This window comes from Schistocerca americana, chromosome 4 (assembly GCF_021461395.2).
Source record: "Schistocerca americana isolate TAMUIC-IGC-003095 chromosome 4, iqSchAmer2.1, whole genome shotgun sequence".
Taxonomy (NCBI): Eukaryota; Metazoa; Arthropoda; class Insecta; order Orthoptera; family Acrididae; genus Schistocerca; species Schistocerca americana.
Genome location: NC_060122.1, coordinates 768,075,316 through 768,100,360, shown reverse-complemented (window position 1 = coordinate 768,100,360; position 25,045 = coordinate 768,075,316). Strand labels below are relative to the sequence as shown.

General features: G+C 44.6%; 2 protein-coding genes across 2 annotated transcripts in view; one reads left to right on the top strand and one right to left on the bottom strand.

The window, feature by feature from the left end:
* The window catches only part of LOC124613204 (H(+)/Cl(-) exchange transporter 4), a 416,779-nt gene that overhangs the window by 205,269 nt on the left and 186,465 nt on the right, over positions 1–25,045 (bottom strand). The window lies entirely within an intron of this gene.
* Positions 12,925–24,839, top strand: LOC124613207 (lysozyme E-like). The gene is made up of 2 exons (XM_047141879.1): positions 12,925–13,215; positions 24,202–24,839. Exons 1-2 carry the CDS (start codon positions 12,953–12,955, stop codon positions 24,404–24,406), a joined length of 468 nt encoding a protein of 155 aa, XP_046997835.1. The 5' UTR covers positions 12,925–12,952; the 3' UTR covers positions 24,407–24,839.

Sequence of the window (25,045 nt, the reverse complement as noted above, 5' to 3'; positions counted from 1 at the left end):
TTCACAATTTTGGAACTGCTGGAAGCGGCCTTCACCAATTGACAGAGGCAGGTTGTGCAGTGGTTAATAGACAGACCTCTTATTGAGAAGATGGTTTAAAACCTGATTCAGGTCTTCCGATTTATGTTGCTAAGTTTTCTCTTGTGATTTTAGGAGAATATTGGGTGTGGGTCCTTCAGTAAGACGGTTTCCGATTACTACTTCTTCGTGGTCACCCGACCGAAACTAGTAATGGCTTCGACGTGAACTGGAACAAAGGAACTGAAGACAGCCAAAGATAGCTTGAAACGTCAAAGGATATTAAATCACGTAAAGTAACCTTTATTGCTTCCTTATGCACGACGTAAAATCTAGTCTACGAAACACTGCGCCGGAAATTCCAAAATCAGCTATAAATGTCACCATAGACAATAGTCCGCTGGTGACAAAGTGCTCTGTGTAACCATTGTTGATAACTGGACGAAAAATAACTCGAAAAGTAACTTATCTGCAGAGAGTGTAGAAACCAGTACATGGAAAATATATTTTGGCTACACAGAATATTTTAATGCCATTTTTGAGCAACTTACATTACTCGTAAATGAAGTGAACAGGAACGTTGTACTTAAATGGTCAGATAAGTATTGTTCAAGGCTGCCTTCAAAACTGGCGATTTATTGTCAATAAGAAGGAATGGCGAGCGAGCAGCACATTTTGTGGTCCCCGAAAGCCAGATCCAACAATCTCGGGTCTGTTAGATGAGTCTGTGATGATGTGTGCGGAATGGGAGGGACATATATCATGTTGGAACCACATAGAATGCCTTATACCCACTGTGGCAATATAACTGCTAGCATCTGTAGAAAAATACAGTACATAAAAATTAGTCAATGCTAGGAGACATCATACCTCTTCTAGCTTCAATAATACCCTCACTTATCCAAGGAAAGTTTCTCCACGTACACCATATCCATCTGAAGCCAATAATTGATGACTAGATCCCGTAGGGACCAACCAAATTGCAGGATGTTGACGGTTTCGTTTCATCAGCTGTTCCAAATAGTCCTATTTACTATGGGATTAACATGGGGTGCGTTAGTGGGCCAGTCGACGTAAGATAAGTGGCCGAGTGTTTGTGGGCAGACTCGTAAATCTGGGTTTTGACACCTGGGAAGACGGGAATGTCCGCAGTACATTCACAACGAAGATTTATAAGGACGGGCAATCTCTGATCACTTAGAACAGCGGTCGTCGAACTGCAGCCCAAGGACCGCATGCGGTCCAAATAGAGTATTAGTGCGATCCGTGGGTTTCAGCCGGACTTTGTAATAATGTGAATCCATCATCTAACAGCAGAACCCAAAAACGTTAACTAACGATAAGGGCTTCTTAAGAGCGTAGCTTACCTTCTCACTAAAAAACAAAAATACAACGTTTGCTTCAATCTAATTGACGTTGTTGAATTCGGCCGTGAGCTATGTAAAGTTGGCCTCTTATTTCATTAGGAGAGTGACAAGTAGTGTACCCACTGCGGGGTTAGAGGATGTGAGAGTGGGAATGTTTTGTTGTTTGTCTTCCAGTACTGACAACCTTCGGGCGTGCGCGTCTCGTACCGATCAGTTGCACTGGTAAATTTCAAATGGAAGTAACTTGGATTCGTGAATGCACAGGGGTCGTTGAGGGTGGCAGCAAATTGACACAAAAGACAGTCGACACGAAGTGTTCCGAATGACGACTTTTAACGATTTGTACTTGGGGGCCGGCGGCGAGTTTATGGCGCCTATTGGCGGCTCACAACATACTAATTTATGTAGATTGACAGTTAATAATGAGTGCGTATGCGGCCAGGGGTGCCGCTCCATAATGTCACTATTCGCTCTTGGGAAAAAAAGTTTGACGACCGCTGACTTAGAACCCTGGGTCATGTTCACGGTAGCCTGGCTGACTGGGTCCAAATCATCACAGAACTATCTCTAGTCTGGACGTCATTCTCCACACAGTGCTAGTGAAAGACGTCATTCTAACGTCGGCACACTCGAAGCATTTGAACAGATCCAAATCGCAACTTATCGGACAGCACAATCCACCTCCCGACAACTATTGTCCGGATGCTGTGTTGTTTGGTCCACTAAAGAGGTGCAGCTTTATGAGTATTGCATGCATTCTCGACCACAATATTTGCTCAAAATGTGACAGGGACGGATATGCATTGATAACAGCAGCACGTCGCGTTTGAAACCGATTGTCATCGACGAAGCGTCACACTAGTTTCCAGTACCTGTTGGTGAGAATCGTTTCGTCGGCTGCGGAGGCCGAGCGGTTCTAGGCGCATCAGTCCGGAACCGCACGACTGCTACGGTCGCAGGTTCGAATCCTGCCTCGGGTATGGATGTGTGTGATGTCCTTAGGTTAGTTAGGTTTAAGTAGTTCTAAGTCTAGGGGACTGATGACTTCAGACGTTAAGTCCCATAGTGCTCAGAGCCATTTGAATCATATGAGAATCGTTTCACGATCACTGTTTTTACGCCGTGTTACACGGCTGAGAGTGGTACACCATTCCTGGCAGATACGTTGGGCAGTCCGCGCTGATATATCAACAATTGGGGCAAGTTCATTCGCGGTCTGGTCATGAGTTGAAGCGCTATAGCTCCTTTCTACCGTTCGGCCACTTCTCCTCACCGATCCATCTTAATGCGCTGATTACATACAAGTGACAGGCACGCACACTCACCGCTTCACTGCCATGACTTACGTCACCGATGGAGGGTCACGTGACTGCCTGGTACCAGTTCTACATCCACAGAGCTACAAACCAACCAGTGTCCTCTTTTAAAGATGGGGATCTAGTGTTTTGCCCAACGGGCATTCTTGTGGCTATTTTAAGCACCCTCCATGAAAAATCATGTGGTTCTTGAGGAACTCTCTCCACCCGCGAAGCTGCTGAGCGAGTGAAATGAGTGAAATACTTTTTGATTTTGTACTCGCGCGTCACTCCTTGGCTGGACCACTTAAGCATTCAAGCACAGCACAGTTGTACGACGCCGTGCTGGAAAGTAATGCTTCCGAATTTTTCATTGGAAAACTCTTAAAGCTTTTAGAGTTAAACAAACGTTGATAATATTCTACATCTTTATCCTTCATGCCTACATATTTATTTCTCAACGTAGTCACCCTGGCGACGAACAAATTTCTCACAGCGACAGACCAGTTTGTTGATACTGTCCCTGTAGAATCTTTGATTTGAAATTACAATGAAATCCAGACTATTAACGGGTTACAGGCGTTGATAAATATCAACGGGGACAGTTGAAAATGTGTGCCCTGACAGGCACTCGAACCCGGTATCTCCTGCTTACATGGCAGACGCTCTATCCGACTGAGCCATCGACGACACAAAGAATAGTGTGACTGCAGGGACTTATCTCTAGCACGCTCCCCGTGAGACCCACATTTCCAACTTGCTGTCCATACTCTACATTTTTAGTGCCCCTGCCCACTATACTCATTACTCGCGGCAGTCAATCTACCGATTCACGTAAGAATTTGAGCAATGTGAGCGCATCCACACCGAAGAAGATCATAGGCCGGTAAGCCTTACCTATATGAAGATGATGTCAACGAAGTCAAAGATTATATGAAGATGATATCTGTTCTTTCGGAAATGTCGGAAAGAACAGATACCATCTTCATATAATCCTTGACTTTGTTGACTGAACCAAAACCTCACCTCTGTTTGCACCGATTCGTCACTATCAAACCCAAGTCCTCGAAAATGTTCTTTAAGTTTTGGAAACAGATGAACATCGGATGGAGGCAAGTAGGGACTGTATTGAGGACGATCGATGACAGTGAATCCAAGGCGTCAAATTGTTGCTGGTGCCCAGCGTTACTATGCGATCTGGAATTGTCGTGCTGAAAGAGAGAGTGCTTCACGGGCGGACGAACTCTTTGAAGTCGAAACTCGATTACAACACGCCGTTTGTTAGTCAGCGACAATAGATACGTTACACACCGCCATCTTACACGCTATAATTCGGAGCTCTCCGGCGGCAAAGAGCTGCAAAGGAGCAGAGATGAAGAACAGAGACATAGAAAGTTTTATTTAAAAAGCTTTAACAAGCTTAGAGAGCTTTCACATAAAACTTTCGTGGGCATTGCTTTGCAACACGCCATCGTAGATTCGAAACACCCATGGTCGACCTTTGCCGCATGTGACTAGTTTGTTAGCGACTTCGGTAACACATGGTGGTCCAGATCAACATGACACTAAATTCGAATTTAACCGTGTTACTCCAACGAAGGTTTGGGCGTTCCGATAACCAGTAAAAATGGGAGCACGGCGTATACCTTAAACAACGCCGGCACACTTGCAACAAATCAGCATGACAACTGGGTGCATCCAGAATGCCGGCCGGAGTGGCCGAGCGGTTAAAGGCGCTACAGTCTGGAACCGCACAACCGCTACGGTCGCGGTTCGAATCCTGCCTCGGGCATGGATGTGTGTGATGTCCTTAGGTTAGTTAGGTTTAAGTAGTTCTAAGTTCTAGGGGACTTATGACCACAGAGTTGAGTTCCATAGTGCTCAGAGCCATCTGAACCATTTTTTGAGCATCCAGAATCTCAGTACGGATGTAGTGGCGACCGTGACAGTATCCGCCATAGAGTAGATCTAGTTCTAGCCGCCAGTGGCGATCACAGGCGAGAAACTTTCTTTACACTTCCTCGTGTCCACTAGTGATGCAAGGTCCGTCCCATCTTTCGGCATACAAGGAACAGGATGACTGTTCCCTTCCTTTACTCATGACGTCACATTTCCTCGAATCTGGAGACCAAGAGTGAATCCACACCGGTGACAACTGGAAAGATGCACACGTTTACTCTTTTGCTGTAATTTACACCACAACCAAACACACTGCCTCTGTCGCATGCAAAGTTTTCACTAGAAGCTACCTGCGATACTCGTAGCTTTTCCTCCACAAGAAATATTACAAGTGGCAGCCTAAGGAAAGCTGGAGCCGCACAAAAAGTATTTATTGTGACACTGTTAGTTGTTTCTTTTTACATTTATATTGCTTCTACACTCCGTCATGTTTTCTATGATAAGCGAAGCCTCTCAGTTCATCCGTTTTAACACGTCTTTATTTGATTGTATTGTGTCCCCCCCCCCTTCCCCAACTTTGACCTTCTGAAACAAATTAATTGAGCAGTATACCATACACCTCTAGGATTTAACTCTGAAACAGCACAAAATACCTAGTGTAAAAGAATAGGTTGCACTCATGTGCATCGACAAAATTGACGATGAGTCTTTTCTGGAACTGAAGGAATCGAAACATACTCCACAAACAGCAATTTTTGTGAATGTTAAAGAGCTTCGCAGACTTTTACTTATTTTTATTTAATTTCTTTCGTCTTCAATGTAGGTTGGGTGGTAAGAAGCCTTAACGCGACGCTTTTGACTCGTATCGTGAGTTTACGAGGGGGTATAGTGCCAGCCAGGAAATTGTTTCTGCCGGCCGCTGTGCCCGAGCGGTTCTAGGGCCTTCAGTCTGGAACCGCGCTGCTGCTACGGTCGCAGGTTCGAATCCTGCCTCGGACATGGATGTGTGTGATGTCCTTAGGTTAGTTAGGTTTAAGTAGTTCTAAGTCTAAGGGACTGATGACCTCAGATGTTAAGTCCCATAGTGCTCAGAGCCATTTACACCATTTGAAATTGTTTCTGCACGTCGTAAACTTTTCTACCAAAGAACCTACCAAACTAATCTTTTTCACAAATTTTCATCTTCTGACTGTTTCCAAAAGCTATTGTAATGAATATTGCATTGCTGAAGAACTATATGTTTTAGTCTGTAGTCGCAATTTATTTATTTTGCCAACTGGTTACCGATTGCTGTACACAATACCTTCTTCAGGCCATAACCCCGGTAAGCAGTCGTCACACTAATTTCCCAAGTAGGCATATCAAATGCAAAACAGTATTTGACACACTTACTTGTTAAACCAGTGCCTCGACTGCGAGCCAGGGAATGGTCAGGAGATAGCCAGTCGGCAAAATAAATAAACTGTAACTACAGACTAAAACATATATGAATACTTTTTCAGTTTTGCATTGACAGCTATTTCGCCCACAATATGACGGGGATATGGAATATCGTATTGATGTGTCCTTTAGGTCGAAGACTGGTTCAATGCAACTCTTCATGCCAGTCTACCCTGTGCAAGCCAGTTCAAAACTACTGCAACCTACTCCCATTTGAAATTGCTTACTGTAGTCAGATCTTGGTCTTTTTCTACAATTGTTACCCTCCACACTTCCCTCTATCACCAAATTAATGTCTTGATGCCTCGCGGTTTGTTCTGTCCACTGAGCCCTTCTTTTGGTCAAATCATGAAATAAACTTCCTTTCTCCCCATTTCAGTTCGGTACCTCTTCATTGGATATACGCTCGACCGACCCAATCATCGGCATTCTTTTGTAACGCTACATTTCAAAAATTACTGTTCTGTTCACGTCTGGACAGTTTACCATCGACGTATCGCTTCCGTACACGGCTACACTCCAGACGAACTCCTTCAGAAAAGATTTGCTAACAAATTTAAATTCGATCTTAACATATTTCTCTTTTCAAGAAACACTTTTCTTTCTACACTCCTGGAAATGGAAAAAAGAACACATTGACACCGGTGTGTCAGACCCACCATACTTGCTCCGGACACTGCGAGAGGGCTGTACAAGCAATGATCACACGCACGGCACAGCGGACACACCAGGAACCGCGGTGTTGGCCGTCGAATGGCGCTAGCTGCGCAGCATTTGTGCACCGCCGCCGTCAGTGTCAGCCAGTTTGCCGTGGCATACGGAGCTCCATCGCAGTCTTTAACACTGGTAGCATGCCGCGACAGCGTGGACGTGAACCGTATGTGCAGTTGACGGACTTTGAGCGAGGGCGTATAGTGGGCATGCGGGAGGCCGGGTGGACGTACCGCCGAATTGCTCAACACGTGGGGCGTGAGATCTCCACAGTACATCGATGTTGTCGCCAGTGGTCGGCGGAAGGTGCACGTGCCCGTCGACCTGGGACCGGACCGCAGCGACGCACGGATGCACGCCAAGACCGTAGGTTCCTACGCAGTGCCGTAGGGGACCGCACCGCCACTTCCCAGCAAATTAGGGACACTGTTGCTCCTGGGGTATCGGCGAGGACCATTCGCAACCGTCTCCATGAAGCTGGGCTACGGTCCCGCACACCGTTAGGCCGTCTTCCGCTCACGCCCCAACATCGTGCAGCCCGCCTCCAGTGGTGTCGCGACAGGCGTGAATGGAGGGAAGAATGGAGACGTGTCGTCTTCAGCGATGAGAGTCGCTTCTGCCTTGGTGCCAATGATGGTCGTACGCGTGTTTGGCGCCGTGCAGGTGAGCGCCACAATCAGGACTGCATACGACCGAGGCACACAGGGCCAACACCCGGCATCATGGTGTGGGGAGCGATCTCCTACACTGGCCGTACACCACTGGTGATCGTCGAGGGGACACTGAATAGTGCACGGTACATCCAAACCGTCATCGAACCCATCGTTCTACCATTCCTAGACCGGCAAGGGAACTTGCTGTTCCAACAGGACAATGCACGTCCGCATGTATCCCGTGCCACCCAACGTGCTCTAGAAGGTGTAAGTCAACTACCCTGGCCAGCAAGATCTCCGGATCTGTCCCCCATTGAGCATGTTTGGGACTGGATGAAGCGTCGTCTCACGCGGTCTGCACGTCCAGCACGAACGCTGGTCCAACTGAGGCGCCAGGTGGAAATGGCATGGCAAGCCGTTCCACAGGACTACATCCAGCATCTCTACGATCGTCTCCATGGGAGAATAGCAGCCTGCATTGCTGCGAAAGGTGGATATACACTGTACTAGTGCCGACATTGTGCATGCTCTGTTGCCTGTGTCTATGTGCCTGTGGTTCTGTCAGTGTGATCATGTGATGTATCTGACCCCAGGAATGTGTCAATAAAGTTTCCCCTTCCTGGGACGATGAATTCACGGTGTTCTTATTTCAATTTCCAGGAGTGTATTACCAGTCTGCATTTCATATTCTGTCTACTTCAGCCATCGTCAGTTATTGTGCTGCCCAAATAGCCAAAGTCGTCTATCCTTTTAAGTTTCATTCTCAAATCTAGTTCCCTTAGTATTGCATGATTTCATTAAACAACATTCCATTACCTTTGTTTCACCTTTGCTGATATTCACTTTGAGACACAGCTACAACTTAACTTTTTTACGTAAAACGTGTGGTTGAAAAAAATTAACACGAATTACTTACAGTAGAATGGAGAAACTGGCAGAAGCTGGGCCCGGGGAAGACCAGATTGGGTTCCGGAGGAATGTAGGAACATGCGGGGCAATATGAACCCTACGAATTATCTTGAAAGATAAAATGAAGAAAGGCAAACTTACGTTCATAGTAACTGTAGATTTAGAGTAAGATTTTGACAACGTTGACTGGAGTATACTCTTTAAAATTCTAAAGACAGGTGCGATAAAATACGAGGACTGTAAGACTATTTACAATTTTTACTGAAACCGCATTACACTTACGGGTCGAAGGATGTTAAAGGGAAGCAACACTGGAGAAGCGAGTGTGACAAAGTATTAGGCGATCCTGGCGCTGTTCAGCGTGTAACTTGAGCAAACACCAAAGAGAACCGCAAAGAAATTTGGGAAATGAATTAACGCTCAGGTGGAATGAATAAAAACTCTTAGGTTTGGCGGTGAAATTTCAAATATGCCAGACGCGGCAATGGACATGGAAGATCAGTTGAGCGGCATGGACGATGTCTTGCAAAGAGGTAATAAAATTTATATCAGTTAAAGTAAAAAAAGGAAGGTGGACTGTAATAGAATTAAATCAGGTGACGGGGGATTAGTTTAGAAAATGTGACACTATACGTACTAGGTGAGTTCTGTTATTTGGGCGGCAAAATAACTGATGATGACCGAATTAGAGAGGATATAAAACGCAGACTGGCAATATCAAGAAAAGCCTTCCTGGAAATGAGTTACATGGAGAGCTGCATCAAAACAGTCTTCGAACTAAAGATAGCAGCAACAACAACAAATGCTCGATTTTATAACATAGAGGTCATTAATTCCTGCTTGATCGTGAAGAACAGAAAGCGCGAATTAACGACATGACATAGTCTCTGTTTTTGTTTGATTGTAAACTGTACTATTGAGGATAAAAAAAAACCAAAATTGGCCAAAATTTAATAGCGCTTCACCCTTCATTCCTCTTCACAGTGTGGAGCCGCTCGAAGAGTTGGGGCCACTTCGAATTCAGGTGTGAAAGGAATTTCTGTTACCATAAATTGGTCTATAACGGGAGTTAGAATGATCAAAGTGCGCGTAGAAATCGTGCGTCCATCTCCAAATCTCTCCACATTCTCTTAAACAGTGATGGTAAGGTACATTCGAGTTGGGGCGATAATCTTTGCAGTCCCTTTAGTGCTATGCAGAAAAAGAATTATATATGCCGACCATAAGTTTCTCCAGAAGGCTCTCTCATAAAAGTCTCGTGTCTTACCCACTGGATCTCATCGCTCGGCTTCAACAAGTGGGGACATAATTTTGAACAGGTCTAGGAGAACTGTCATTGACAAGTAATCAAAACATATCGCGCTCGATTCCAGAAAATGTGTAAATTTTGAATAAAAATATCTGCAATAGCGACCGAAGACTCGATACAAGTAGAGCCCCTCGTTCTGCCGACGGGTTTGTCAAAGAGACCGGAAGAGCAGACATGAGTTCGGGCTACGAATCTATAGTGAAAATAATTGCCAAACTCGACATTCATGTCTAAGTACAAACCCCATGTGACGTCCACCCTCAACACTTACCATGTCAAGACGCACTTCCATCTGCAGCTAATTCTCTCAGCATTATTAAAATAAAACAACCAGTATAAATATTCAAGCCAAAAAGAATATAATTGGATTAACATCACCGTGTATGTCCCATAACCAATCACAACGTCAGGCAGTTATTTTTCGCAGCTGTACACTGAAGCCACCGGCTTTGACAATCAAAAAGATATAAAAATAACCTTCCGACGCCTGGTGATGAGCACCAGTGGCTCGAAACGAGTCGTTAACAAACACATGTCAACAAATAACATACAAGCATCGTGACTGGTTCCGGAACATGATTTTAATTCTCATCATGTCACTGTCGTAGTGTAACAATGCTATAATTGAATCAAATAATTAGTTAAGTAATTTAAATACGTAAATTTAAAGCGACAATTATGAAAACGACAGATTGCTACTTACTCTAAAAATAATATTTTGAGATGTATACATACACTACGAAAAGACAGTTACACACTAAGCTTTCGACCAAAGCCTTCTTCAGAAAAGAATGAAGTACAACATACGCACGCGCACACCCACACACACATACACACACACACACACACACACACACACACACACACACACACAAACTCACAAGACCGCCATCTCTCGCGGCTCCGACCAGAATGCACCTGAGACGCATCGAACAGGATGAGGTTTAAAGCGACGTTTTCTCGTTGAAAATGTAATTTTGTTAGGACTTCTTGCAAGTCCGTCGTATATAAAAGACGAAGTCGCCAACAGAAGTTGCAAATTAAATTATAGCCTTAGCCGAAAAATCTTGCCTTCATTTAACAAATTTATCGACGTCTTTTAAATTATTTTAAGAGGAAAACTTCTGTGTGTTCCTGAAGCTGATAAAGTTTTATCTGCAAATAGTAGTCAGACAGCTACATTTTTATTGCTTTTATTTATAAGACTTTCTTTGCGACTAGTTTCGTTATCGCATCGCCATTCCACCCTTTCCTGAATAGAAATAATATATAGAGAGTGAATCTCAGCACAAAGATACAAACATTGGTAAATTACCAGAATAAGATTTTCACTCTGCAGCGGAGTGTGCGCTGAAATGAAACTTCCTGGCAGATTAAAACTGTGTGCCCGACCGAGACTCGAATCTGCCAGGAAGTTTCATTGGTAAATTGCATTATAAAAAAAAACTATGTTGCCATCAACTTATGTAACACACAGTGAGACATTAATTCCTACAGATCGTAAAATGTAGTTAGGTTGCAGATACCTATTTACTTTATTAAGCAAATAGCTAGACTGTTTTATTCCTATGACTAACTATTTGCTTAGCAGACTGCACATTAATACGCATTGTAAACTACATTTTATGCGTTGTAAGTATTGGTGTTCTATTGTATGTTTCATAAATTAATGGCAGAATAATATTGCTATAATTCAATTTACCAACATTCGTATCTTTATGCTGAGACTTACTGGTTGTAAGTTATTTTTAAGGAACAGTGCTCGAGAACTTTTCTGTGACCTCGAAAGAAGTCGCTATGACAGAATGAAATTAAAAAATAATACAGTGTAATAGTGGAAATACTATTTCGAGGAAAAGATACAAATTTACGGCTATGTTGCTAAGTTTGAAGATCTAAATATACAGTTCCCAAAAAGACAGGCACGCCAAACAAAGGCAGCTGAATAGACAAAAGCTGGCCATGTGCGAGCACGACTCACGTACTGAGGCTGGCTGGCTCTGAGCACTATGGGACTTAACATCTGAGGTCATCAGTCCCCTAGAACTTAGAACTACTTAAACCTAACTAACCTAAGGACGTCACACAACACCCAGCCATCACGACGTACTGAGGGGGTCTGTGCAAACTTAATTACGTATATAGACAGGTCATCCACTTCGGTAATCAAGAATCTCGAGCATTTTTGCCTGTTATTAATACCAGAAAGATATCGGTCCCTGGGATTACAAGATTTTCAAGAGAGTTTTAATTTCAGTAACATAAATGTAACAAAGTTATGCAGGCGGCAGGCGACACTATTACGAAAGTCAGTAGTTCTCCATTGAGGCTGACTGGGTCGCAATGTTAAAAGTCAAACATCAGGCAAAGAATGACTGTATTGCTTATATGATGCGTCTTGGAATTTATCCATCATCATATATCCAGGAGCGATTACAGCACCTAGATACGGCGTCTGCCCGACCAACAGGCATTACATGCAATGTTCAAAAATGGTAGTGCATTGAGAATGGCTAGTTTCTAGCTGAAATCTAGATCTGCCAATAAAATTTCAAAAGGACCACTGATAGCTGAAATCTATTATTTACAAGTCAATATAACAGTCGCTGCGTGCAATAGCCTTCTGTAATCGATCCTGGATATCGGATGAAGCATAAATTCTGAAACGCATCCTATAAGCAAAAACGTCATTCCTTGCCTGATGTTTGCCTTTTAACATTGCGACCCAGTCAGCCTCGATGGAGAATTACTGACTTTTGTAACAGTGTCGCCTGCCGCCTGCATGACTTTGTCACATTTACGTTATTGAAATTAAATCTCTCTCTCTAAAATCTTTGAATCCCTGGGAGCAATATCCTGCCAGTATCAATAACAAAAAAATGGCTCTGAGCACTATGGGACTTAACATCTGTGGTCATCAGTCCCCTAGAACTTAGAACTACGTAAACCCAACTAACCTAAGGACATCACACACATCCCTGCCCGAGGCAGGATTCGAACCTGCGACCGTAGCGGTCACGCGGTTCCAGACTGAAGCGCTTAGAACCGCACGGCCACACCGGCCGGCTATCAATAACAGAGGGGGCTTCCTGAAGACTGGTGCGCAAGCAGAGTACGGTTCAGAGGCCTCTTCCTCGTAACACGGGGGTTTCTGCGCGCCGGCCGCTTCCTCGGTCGTTTGTCAACCGCAGCAGTGACCGTGTTTTGGACCAATGAGGTGTCGTGGAAGTGGCTGCCCGCATGCCCCCCCCCCCCCCTCCCACGCAGGCCCCGCCGCGCATCCGCATAAAAGCGGCGGCGGCGAGCCGTCTGCTGTCTGCACTCGCCCCGTGCTCCTCCTCCTCCTCCACCATGGCCGCCTCACAGAGCCGACTACCAGCAGCCGTGGCGCTGCTACTGCTGATGGCGGCGGCCACGCCGGCGCACGCCAGGAGGTTCGGCCGCTGCGAGCTGGCCAGGGAGCTGCGCTACCGCCACGGCCTGCCCTGGGACCAGCTCGCCACCTGGGTCTGCATCGCCAACTACGAGTCCAACTTCGACACCGCGGCTGTCGGCCGCCTCAACGGCGACGGCAGCCTCGACCACGGCATCTTCCAGATCTCCGACAAGTACTGGTGAGTCCGGCCTCAGTAATCTACAGATACAGAAGGCACACCTCTTCTTCGTCTTCTTTTTCGCTCCCCTTTTTAAGCTATTTTCTGCCTGTTACAGTTCCCATCTTCTCCTCCACTTCCAGGGCCTCGGTTTCTTTTCTTTCGTATTTATTTATTTTTGCTCGTGACCTTTCAGGATCCAGTCACTGTAGATATTCTCCATTTTTTCTTACCGGCTAGAGTTTCAGAATTTTTCAAGAAAACCACGTCTGAAGGTCACTTTGCCGGCCGGAGTGGCCGTGCGGTTCTAGGCGCTACAGTCTGGAGCCGAGTGACCGCTACGGTCGCAGGTTCGAATCCTGCCTCGGGCATGGATGTGTGTGGTGTCCTTACGTTAGTCAGGTTTAATTAGTTCTTAGTTCTAGGCGACTGATGACCTCAGAAGTTAAGTCGCATAGTGCTCAGAGCCATTTGAACCATTTTTGAAGGTCACTTTTGTACGTTTTTCTTGAATAATTCGAAAACTATGGCCTGTAGCGAAAACGCGTCTCACTACAAAATTTAACTAGATTAAATTTCCTACAAAAAGGTTCTGTTTATTTTTTTGTGTAAAACTAATAGTTTGCGCTTATAGAGCGAGAGAATAGGAAAATCTTGCGTGTGGTGTTTGAAGGTGTTGCAGGTTGCATAAAACCCAGTGGTAGGGGCAGCTCAATTAGCCTGTTGGCTCTGAGCACTATGGGACTTAACTGCTGAGGTCATCGGTCCCCTAGAACTTAGAACTACTTAAACCTAACTAACCCAAGGACATCACACACATCCATGCCTGAGGCAGGATTCGAACCTGCGACCGTAGCGGTCGCGCGGTTCCAGACTGTAGCGCATAGAACCGCTCGGCCACTCCGGCCGGCTCTTGCGTCTGGTGTTTGAAGGTGTTGCATGTTGCATAAAAACCAGTGATAGGGGCAGCTCAATCGGCTTGTGTTAAGTTCATTTCCGATATATTCTGTCTGTTATTTTTCATTCCTTATACTCCTTATACTATTTACAAATCCCATCTCCATACCCCAGATAGGCATTTCTTGCATCTCTTATTTTCTTCTGACTTACGTTGCATATATTTAGTTCATTTCCGGTAGCAACATTTCTGACTCCAGTCTGTACCTTTACATCCGTTGACACTTCTTAGTAACTCGTGCATGTATCTTCCAAATACATTTCTTGTTGTTTGCCGCCGGTAATTCCTTACACGTAACAGTGTCGGTTGAGCAAAAGTCTTATACTAATACAATTTTAATATGGAGACGCATTCACTCATTCGACATCTTGCCGGGATAGACATATTCCACAGAAGCTGTTCCAATAATAATTAACATTATTTTTCTTTTTAAGTGTAGTGTGAATGTGAAGATTTTGCCGCAGACGTGTTTTGTTTTTATTCATGATGCACCCTCAGTCCTCACGTGGGTAAACAGTGCGAATTAGAACTATGCGTGCATTTCAGCTAGGCCAGTTTTACAGACGGTCTGCGGGAAGCTCAGAAAGCTAGCATAGCTTATTCAGCACAGACACCTTACTAGGCGCCCAGCTTTTCCTCACAGCTGCATTCCGTAATTGTGATTCGTAAAAGTCGGCGTCAACCAGAAGATTTCAGATCGCTAATCTTTTGTAGTGCCAACCACTGTCAACATTGTAAATCTGTCAAGATCAGTACCGCGCGCAACACTAGGGCCCTTTATAACGAATGCCGTCTGAATTGTCTCAAAGTTTGTGATTTCGGTCCCATCATGGGAACAACCTATGACTTCTCCGAGGAGGGACACATTACAACAGAAAGTGAAACAATGAAAATAATTAATTATATCGCGTAATATTGTTTTTGGAAAACTATACAGTTTGTAGCGACAAGTATGATTATTGAAAATAAACACTTCAACAACGCACTTCCACGAAACGTGTGTTTGTTGTTTCCGTGTCGCGCGTCCACTCACCCTGATGATCGGTACAAAACACACAGTACAATTGTTGTACGACACCGTGCTGAGAAGTAATGCCACCGAATTTTTATATGAAAACTCTTAAAGCTTTTTAAATATAACAAACATTACTAACATTGTACATCTTTATTCTTCATTTCCGCGTATTTTTAACCCTTTGTCGCTAGAGGGCTAAAATTGTAATGTGTAACATACTGGTGTGTGACCTAACTACGTTGGTGCGTGGGAAATAGCGAGCTGTAATCTAGTTTCGAATGAGCACCCTCTCCTTCATCATGATAATGCCAGACCGCACACGAACGCTGCGACATTTGCAGCAGTCCGATGCCTTGCGTTCACTGTCATCTATCATCGCTGCCATTAGCCACCTCCGATTTTCGTGTATTTCCAAAACTTAACGAAATCCTTCGAGCACTTAACACATAGTGATGAAGCGGCGCAAACAGAAGTGAAATTATGGCTTCGTCAACCCAGTTCAAACATTCTACAGTGATAGTATCAAGGAACGGGTCTCTCACTGAGAGAAATGTGTTCGTCATCAGGGTGACTTTGTTGAAAAATGACATGAAAAATAAATACGTATAATTTTAATAACATTTGTTTTATTTAAAAAGCTTTAAGGGTTTTCCTATAAAAAATTCGGAGGCATTACTTTTCAGCACGCCCTCGAACCAACATGGCATAAGCCTCCCTACACACACACACACACACACACACACACACACACACACACACACACACACACTCTCTCTCTCTCTCTCTCTCTCTCTCTCACACACACACACACACACACACACGAGCGCGCGCGCAACGTTCCTCTTTTCCTGTTGAGAACTTACTTTCTCTGCTGTCTGCAAGGCTGCTCCAGGCCATCAGGAAAGATTAAGCTCCTTAACAAACACCTATGAAATCGGCAGCGATCTATGGAGGTAGCTAACGCTTCAGTATTTCGTACAGTCCAAATTGTAGCTGAAGTAGCCTTTATATTATTTGTCATGACATAACTGTGGACGAGCAGTTAGTTTTGGTTCAAATGGCTCTAAGCAATATGGGACTTAAAATCTGAGGTCATCAGTCCCCTAGACTGAGAACTACTTAAACCTAATTAACCTAAGGACATCACACACATCCATGCCCGAGGCAGGATTCGAACCTGCGACCGTAGCAGCCGCGAGGTTCCGGACTGAAGCGCACAGAACCGGTCGACCACAGCGACCGGCCAGTTTGTTTCGTAAATTTGTTAATTTGTGGCAATATTCTATGGGACCAAACTGCTGAGGTCATTGGTCCCTTGGCTTACACACTAATTAAACTAACTTACTCTAAGGACAACACACACACCCATGCCCGAGGGTGGACTTGGCCCTCTGACGGGGGGGAGTGGCGCGAACCGTAACAAGGCGCCTCAGACCGCGCGGCTAGCAGTTTGTTATAACTGTGTTCTTTCACTTAGCCGAAAACGTCATGTAAGTGGTCTGACACAAAAGATAGTGCTTTATGCTGCAATGTTGCGTTCTTACAAAATATTTCCCATTTATGTTCGTCGCCATCAGTCGCCAGTGTCTACAGTATATAGTTGAAAAATTTCTGTAATGCGGATCTTACCGAAACTGTACAGGGTCTACGTCGTTTGCAGTATTAGAAAGAGTATGTCGAAAACTATTCGTCCGCTGCCGCTAAGTAGATCGATTTAGGTTAAACTTTTCATTCCGTAATGGCACAACCTAGAGTCTAGAATCAGTCGCGGATTAATGTATGCGTGAAGTACATCCTTTGTGATGCGAGCTGCTAAGTTTCTCATTTGTCAGATCTCGTATACTTCGTGTTGATCATTCGTGGCAGGTTATCACTGCAAGCCCGACGGGAAAACAAATCCAGACCCTCGTCTATTGCTGGCAGTGGTCTCCCTATTGAGCAAAACTCGTAGAGCGATTCGTGGTTTCCCTGTGCGTGTCGAACAACAGGAATTTTGCACGGACGACTCTAGGAAAACACTACAACCTGTACAACCGTCAGAGCTCTCCCACGACGACCCCACTTTCCTATTTCACGCATTATGGCGGAGAAATGGTTAATTTCTTAAATCGATGTGAAAGGTCAAAGTCATTTGTCTCACACAATACTCTCTGAATTAGGTTCGTATCTAATAATACTGCGTAACTCAGTCCCAGGAGTCGTTACGTTCTCCACTATTTGTGCAAGTGTTCATATACAAAACAATGCGCACAGTATAAATGCGTGTTACGTCTGGCTCGGCAGCTGACGATCTGCAAGTTCAGGCAAGTTTCGTCAGAAGTACAGTTACGTATTTGTTGTGGAAACAGAGGTTGCACAGTTACTAGTTTCGGAGTCATAGCCCCATTATCAAGGAACCCTGCATAAAAATAAAACATACAGAGTGAGTCACAAACGAAACAAATTTTGATAAATTAGATTACAATAGCATTATACTGCCACTAATTTATGTAAAAGATAATCGAAGTTTAATCCCTACAAAGCACAAAATTTAGTTTAGGTGACAAGTAGCTACGTAGTCTGCCAGCAAACAGATGTAGTTCGTAATAGGAATGCATGATACACTTGATGTTATTGAAAAGGCAAAGAAGGACTAATAATTATACACCAAACAATTTAAATAAATATGTAATTAACGTTTGATTTACAGAACAGAATTTATCTCATGGACGTATATATGATGCTGTAAAAATCAGATAATGCTTCTTACATCCACATTTCACATCAATTTAGGATAAAATAATGTAAAGTAGAATGGCCAACTCATTACAGGTTCTGACGAATAAAGTACCAAGAATGAAATTTCTATGCGGAACCACAATGGCAAAAGTTGAAGTACATGCAAAAGTCATCGAAACTATGTTAGTCATTGAATCATGCAGAATGAAGGAAAATAATAGTTCAAATTCGCGTAGATATAGTTTCCAGACGCGAATAAATGGCGCAAAGCCGCTCGGCAAAAGCAAATAATCGTGTGTAACGCCTACGTGAGGGTGTCAGTAAAATAACCATTATCTGTGATGTATATCTAATTGTATCATTAAGAAAATTAAACGCAGTAGACGAAAAACAGCAGTCGTTGTTTATCGGCTGTGCACAAACCTCATCCAAATGGTTCAAATGGCTCTGAACACTATGGGACTGAGGTCATCAGTCCCCTAGACTTAGAACTACTTAAACCTAACTAACCTAAGGACATCACACACATCCATGCCCGAGGCGAGGTATTATCGACAAGTTCTAGCTATTTTACTCTGTTTCGTTGTACACATTCCTCAACTAAATAAATTTACAAATTCAACTCTGATAACTTCATTCCGTATCTAAACCCTCAAACAGAAATCTTTCGCGCAACTCATAAATTTCATTTCTGTGCCCAGTATAGGCGTTTCGCCTTGTTTTCGTAATGTTTTCGACTCTAGGCCGTATGGAAAACCAGGTTTAGCCATCACTTTATCAAATTTTATTTTTGTTTCTTCCGCACTTCGTTGCCTATTGTTTTGTCTATTGTACCACACATCATCTGATGCATATTTAATGTCCTTTTTTCAAGTTGAAATGAAATGAAACGTCGTGTGGCTGGGGCCTCCCGTCGGGTAGACCGGTCGCCTGGTGCAAGTCTTTTGAGTTGACGCCACCTCGGCGACTTGCGAGTCGCTGGTAGCTAAGAAGTTATAATACGAAACGTGTTCAAAACGTGAGCTTTTAGGACTATTTCGGAAAGAGCAGTATCTTGTCTTTCAAAACCCCTAATCTTAGTCTTTCTATGAGAAATATCAAAATTTTAAGAGTTAGATCTTTGGTCTGGGCAATATTTTGCCATTTGCAGAGCCTCCTCACTCTTGTAAAACTGTTACGTCGTTAACGAACATTGCTGGCTGTGTCCACTTATCTGATCCAGTTTTAATGCTTCAGTTGACGTTAGTTTTCCTCTGTCTAAGAATGTTGTCAATATAGGTAGTATAAGCTGTGGGCGATATACAAGGCCCTTGACTCATTGCTCTATTAATTATTATAGCTTCAGTCTTTATTATGAAGTTTGTTTCTTCACCTAGGCTTTCGTAACTTGTATTAAGTGCTTGGTGTTCCCTTGCCTTTGCAAAATAGTTTATAAAATATGGCGACTGACCCGGTCGAAAGCTTTAGGTGATATAAACCCTACAGAAAACGGCCGGTAAGGAGGTCTAAGATAGCAGCCTCACTGCCACCTTACTACCTTGCAATATATTGGTAACATTTACCTGGGACTTTTCGTTCCTCAGAATTCTGAACGCAGTTTTACATTCCGTACAGAAAAGCGAAGTTATAAATACGAGTAAAAATTTATAAATAGGGAAATGTTACCAATCGGATTTAAAAGTGATTTTAGGAGTATGCCAAGAGAGTAGAATGTATATTAGTAATGTAATAGACAACGTTGAAGGTTCCGTGAGGCTGTTCGCCGACAATGCTGATATTTGCCTAGAGCAGGGGAACATTTTGACAATCCTGGTACTTTTATGCAATACCTAGTCTATTTTGAACGTTAATGAAATTTTCAAAAAAGGAGAGAAACTTGTTTTAGTCAGTGATTACTTCAATTTAAAATCATGACCAACAACATGGAAATCATAGTAAAATTTTTAAAAAATAATTAGCATATTCAAAACGTCGAAACTGAAGAAAGAAACACAATGTTATTTTCAGTTTTTCGTGGAGCACTTATTCACTTTCGGCGGAACACCTATGTTCCGCGGAACACAGTTTGGGAAACCCTGTTCCAGAGGAAGAATCAAACGCCTTAAGACTATAGCAAAATGTCAGGAAGACCTGCAGAAGATCGATGATTGTGCAGGGACTGGCAGTTGACCCTGAACGTAAATAAATGTCACGTATCGCGTAAAAAATAGGCGAATAGATCCACTTATGTTCGATTACACTACTGGCGATAAACGGAGAGACCCATAGTGGAATAACCTCATAAGGCTAACGATGGGAAAAACAGATCCCAGGCTGAGATTCATTAGGAGAGTCTTAATGAATGTTATTCATTCACGAAACGAGTGGTTGAGAAAACGCTTGTTGGACCGATTCTTTTGTTCATCAGTCCGAGAATCTTCATAAGTAGGATTAATAGAAACGAGAGAGACGATAAAATTTAGACTGGCGAATTTCGTAACAGGATCATATACTGGAGCCAGAGCATTACGGAGAGGTTCAACAGACTCCAATGACGGACGCTAGAAGCGAGACTTTGTGCATCACTGGGAGATTTACTGTTGAATTTCAGAGAGTGTAGTGTACCAGAAGATTTGGGCAACATATTACCTCCTCCTGCATAAGTCTCGCAGAACAATCATACTCAGCTTGCGTTTATCGCGGATCTCTGCCCAGCGCAAAGTTCCAAGCGACTGGGAAAAACCATGGGTGACTTTTGTATATAAGAAGGGTAAAAGAATGGAACCCCAAAATTACAGACCGATATCATTAACACAGGTTTTCTGCAGAACTATTGAATATATTCTTAGTTCTGTCCACGAATAAGCACGATTTTAGAAAGCATCGCTCGCGCGGAACTAAGCTTTCCATTTTCCCACATGATATACTACCAACTATCAATGAAGGGCAACGGGCAGATTCAATATTTCTAAATTTCCGAAAATCTTTTGACACGATGCCCCATTGCGGACTGTTGACGAAGGTACGAGCATACGGAATAGGTTCCCAGATATGTGAGTGGATTGAAGACTTCTTGAGCAAAAGAACGAAGTCGGCGAGTGTTCATCAGAGACAAGGGTCTCGTCAGGAGTGCCCCACGGATGTGTGCTAGGACTGCTGTTACTCACCATAAGTATAAATGGACCTGGCGGACAGGGTGAGCACCAATCTGCGGCTGTTTGTTGGTAATCCTGTGGCGTACGGGAAGATGTTATCGATGACTGTAGGAGGATACAAGATGACTTAGACCAAATTTCTGGTTGGTATGATGAACGGCAGCTAGCTCTGAATGTAGAAAAATATAAGTCAATGTAGAAGAGCAGGAAAAATAAACGCGTAATGTTCGGATACAGCATTGGCACTGTGCTGCTTCAGACAGCCACGCCCATTACATGTCTAGGCGTTACACTGCAAAGCGATATGAAATGGAACGGGAGTGTAAGGATTGTTGTGGGGAAGGCGAATGGTCAACTTCGGCTTATTGGGAGAACTTCAGGAAAATGTAGTTCGTGTGTAAAGCAGAGCGCGTATACACTGAAGAGCCAAAGAAACAGGTACATGTCTCTAATATCGTGTACGGGCCGCGCGAGCACTCAGAAGTGCCACAACACGACGTGACATGGACTCGACTAATGTCTGAAGTAGTGCTGGAGGGAACTGACACCATGAATCCTGCAGGACTGTCCATAAATTCGTCAGAGTACGAGGGGTTGGAGATCTCTTCTGAACACCACGTTGCAAGGCATGCCAGATACGATCATCTCTGGGGAGTTTGATGGCCAGCGTAAGTGTTTGAACTGAGCCACTCTGTAGAATTCTGGACGTGTAGGGTGCAGCATTGTCCTGCTGGAATTGTCCAAGGCCGTTGGGATGCACAATGGACATGAATGGACGCAGGTGATCAGACAGGATGCTTACGTACGTGTCACCCGTCAGAATCGTATCTAGACGTATCAGCGGTCCCATATCATACCAGCTGCACACGCCCCTCACCATTACAGAGCATCCACCAGCCGTGACAGTCCCCTGATGACATGCAGGGTCCATGGATTCATGAGGATGTCTCCACATCCGTACACGTCCATCCACTCGATACAATATGAAACGAGACTCGTCCGATCAGGCAATATATTTCCAGACATCAATAATCCAATGTCGGTGTTTACGGGCCCAGGCGAGGCGTAAAGCTTTGTGTCGTGCAGTAATCAAGGATAAACGAGTGGGCCTTTGGCTCCGAAAGCTCATATCGATGGTGTTTCGTTGAATAGTTCGCACGCTGACACTTGTTGATGGCCCAGCGCTGAAATCTGCGGCAATTTGCGGAAGGGTTGCACTTCTGTAACGTTGAACGATTCCCTTCAGTCGTCGTTGGTCCCGTTCTTCCAGCATCTTTTTTCGGCCGCAGTGCTGTCGGAGATTTCATGTTTTACCGGATTCCTGATATTCACGGTACACTCGCGAAATTGTCATACAGAAAAATCCCCACTTCGTCGCTACCTCGGAGATGCTGTGTCCCGTCGCTCGTGCACCGACTATAACACCACGTTCAGTCTCACTTAAACCTTGATAACCCGCCAGTGTAGTAGCAGTAACCGATCTAACAGGTGCGCCAGACACTTGTCTTATACACTACTGGCCATTAAAATTGCTACACCAAGAAGAAATGCGGATGATAAACTGGTATTCATGGACAAATATACTAGAACTGACATGTGATTACATTTTCACGCAATTTGGGTGCATAGATCCTGATAAATCAGTACCCAGAACAACCACCTCTGGCCGTAATAACAGCCTTGATACGCCTGGGCATTGAGTCAAACAGAGCTTGGATGGCGTTTACAGGTACAGCTGCCCATGCAGCTTCAACACGTTACCACAGTTCATCAAGAGTAGTGACTGGCGTATTGTGACGAGGCAGTTGCTCGGCCACCATTGACCAGACGTTTTCAATTGGTGAGATATCTGGAGAATGTGCTGGCCAGGGCAGCAGTCGAACATTTTCTGTATCCAGTAAGGCCCGTACAGGACCTGCAACATGCGGTCGTGCATTATCCTGCTGAAATGTAGGGTTTTGCAGGGATCGAATGAAGGGTAGAGCCACGGGTCGTAACACATCTGAAATGTAACGTCCACTGTTCAAAGTGCCGTCAGTTCGAACAAGAGGTGACGGAGATATGTAACCAATGGCACCCCATACCATCACGCCGGGTGATACGCCAGTATGGCGATGACGAATACACGCTTCCAATGTGCGTTCACCGCGATGTCGCCAAACACGGATGCGACCATCATGATGCTGTAAACAGAACCTGGATTCATTCGAAAAGATGACGTTTCGCCATTCGTGCACCCAGGTTCGTCGTTGAGTACACCATCGCAGGAGCTCCTGTCTGTGATACAGCGTCAAGTGTAACCCCAGCCATGGTCTTCGAGCTGATAGTCTATGCTGCTGCAAACGTCGTCGAACTGTTCGTGCAGATGATTGTTGTCTTGCAAACGTCCCCATCTGTTGACTCAGGGATCGAGACGTGGCTCCACGATCCGTTACAACCATGCGGATAAGGTGCCTTTCATCTTGACTGCTAGGCCGTTGGGATCCAGCACGGCGTTCCATATTACCCTCTTGAACCCACCGATTCCATATTCTGCTAACAGTAATTGGATCTCGACCAACGCGAGCAGCAATGTCGCGATACGATAAATCGCAATCGCGGTAGACTACAATCCGAAATTTATCAAAGTCGGAAACGTGATGGTACGCATTTCTCCTCCTCGCGCGAGGCATCACAATAACGTTTCTCCAGGCAACGCCGGTCAACTGCTGTTTGTGTATGAAAAATCGGTTGGAAACTTCCCTCATGTCAGCACGTTGTAGGTGTCGCCACCGGCGCCAACCTTGTGTGAATGCTCTGAAAAGCTAATCATTTGCATATCACAGCATCTTCTTCCTGTTGGTTAAATTTTGCGTCTGTAGCACGTCATTTTCGTGGTGTAGCAATTTTAATGGCCAGTAGTGTATATGTGTTGCCGACCGCAGCGTCGTATTCTGCCTGTTTACATATCTCTGTATTAGAATACGCATGCCTGTACCAGATTGTTTGGCAGTTCGGTGTAAGATGCTATGCGGGCTGCTAGATTAGTGACCAGTAGGTTCGAACAACGCGCAAGTGTTGCGGAGATGCTTCGGGAACTCAAATGGGGAGCCCCTGGAGGGAAGGCGACCTCGTTTTGAGGAACACTGTTGAGAAAATTCAGATGACAGACATTTGAAGTGCGGCGTGGTCGGTGTGCGCAGGTGTTCGCCGCCGGGCCACGGCTGGGCGTGCGGCATCTCCTGTGACCGGCTGCAGGACGACGACATTTCGGATGACGTGACGTGCGCGCGCCGCATCCACGCCGAGCACCAGCGGCTCTCCGGCGACGGGTTCAACGCGTGGACCGTCTACCGCCAGCACTGCAGCGGCGGCCGCGCCGGGCACTTCCTCAACGGCTGCTTCTGAGCGGCACAGCGTCAGCGCATGGCGGGCAACGACGGGTCTCCTAACCAGGTGGTCTCGAGTTTGCAGCAGAAGCACTTTTTCCAGAGAACAACTGTGGTTCTTCATTTGCATAAACATTCATCGTTAAATACATAAATATTCTCTTGATTCTTATATTCATACACGAAAAACATGTTATTTTGGTGTAGCAACATAAAACACACCGTCACAGTCATATAGTGGCAGCAAAATAACGTAACAGCACTGAGATGTCATTCACTGTGTCATCCACGATACTGAAGTGCAATTTTTAGTAGCATAGACTAAATTTTTTATGTCATTCATCATGTGTATATGCTTCGCTCCATACTGCTTATGAGTTGTATAATTTTCTTTTCACGTCATTTGCGGCTTGTATATGATCAAATAAATAGCTACTGTCTTGTATGCCAAACCTGAGTTAATACAAACTTCGACACAATTTTTACCTTTTGTATTGTATGTGTTTGTACGTTAACCGGGAGCCTAGAAACGACGGAGAGGCTCCGTCCCCGCCGCAGCAGCAGTGGTCCACAACTACACGACGACTACCGCAGTCCACTTCTCCCCTCCACCGCCCCTCACCGAATCCAGGGTTATTGTGCGGTTCGCCCCCCCCCC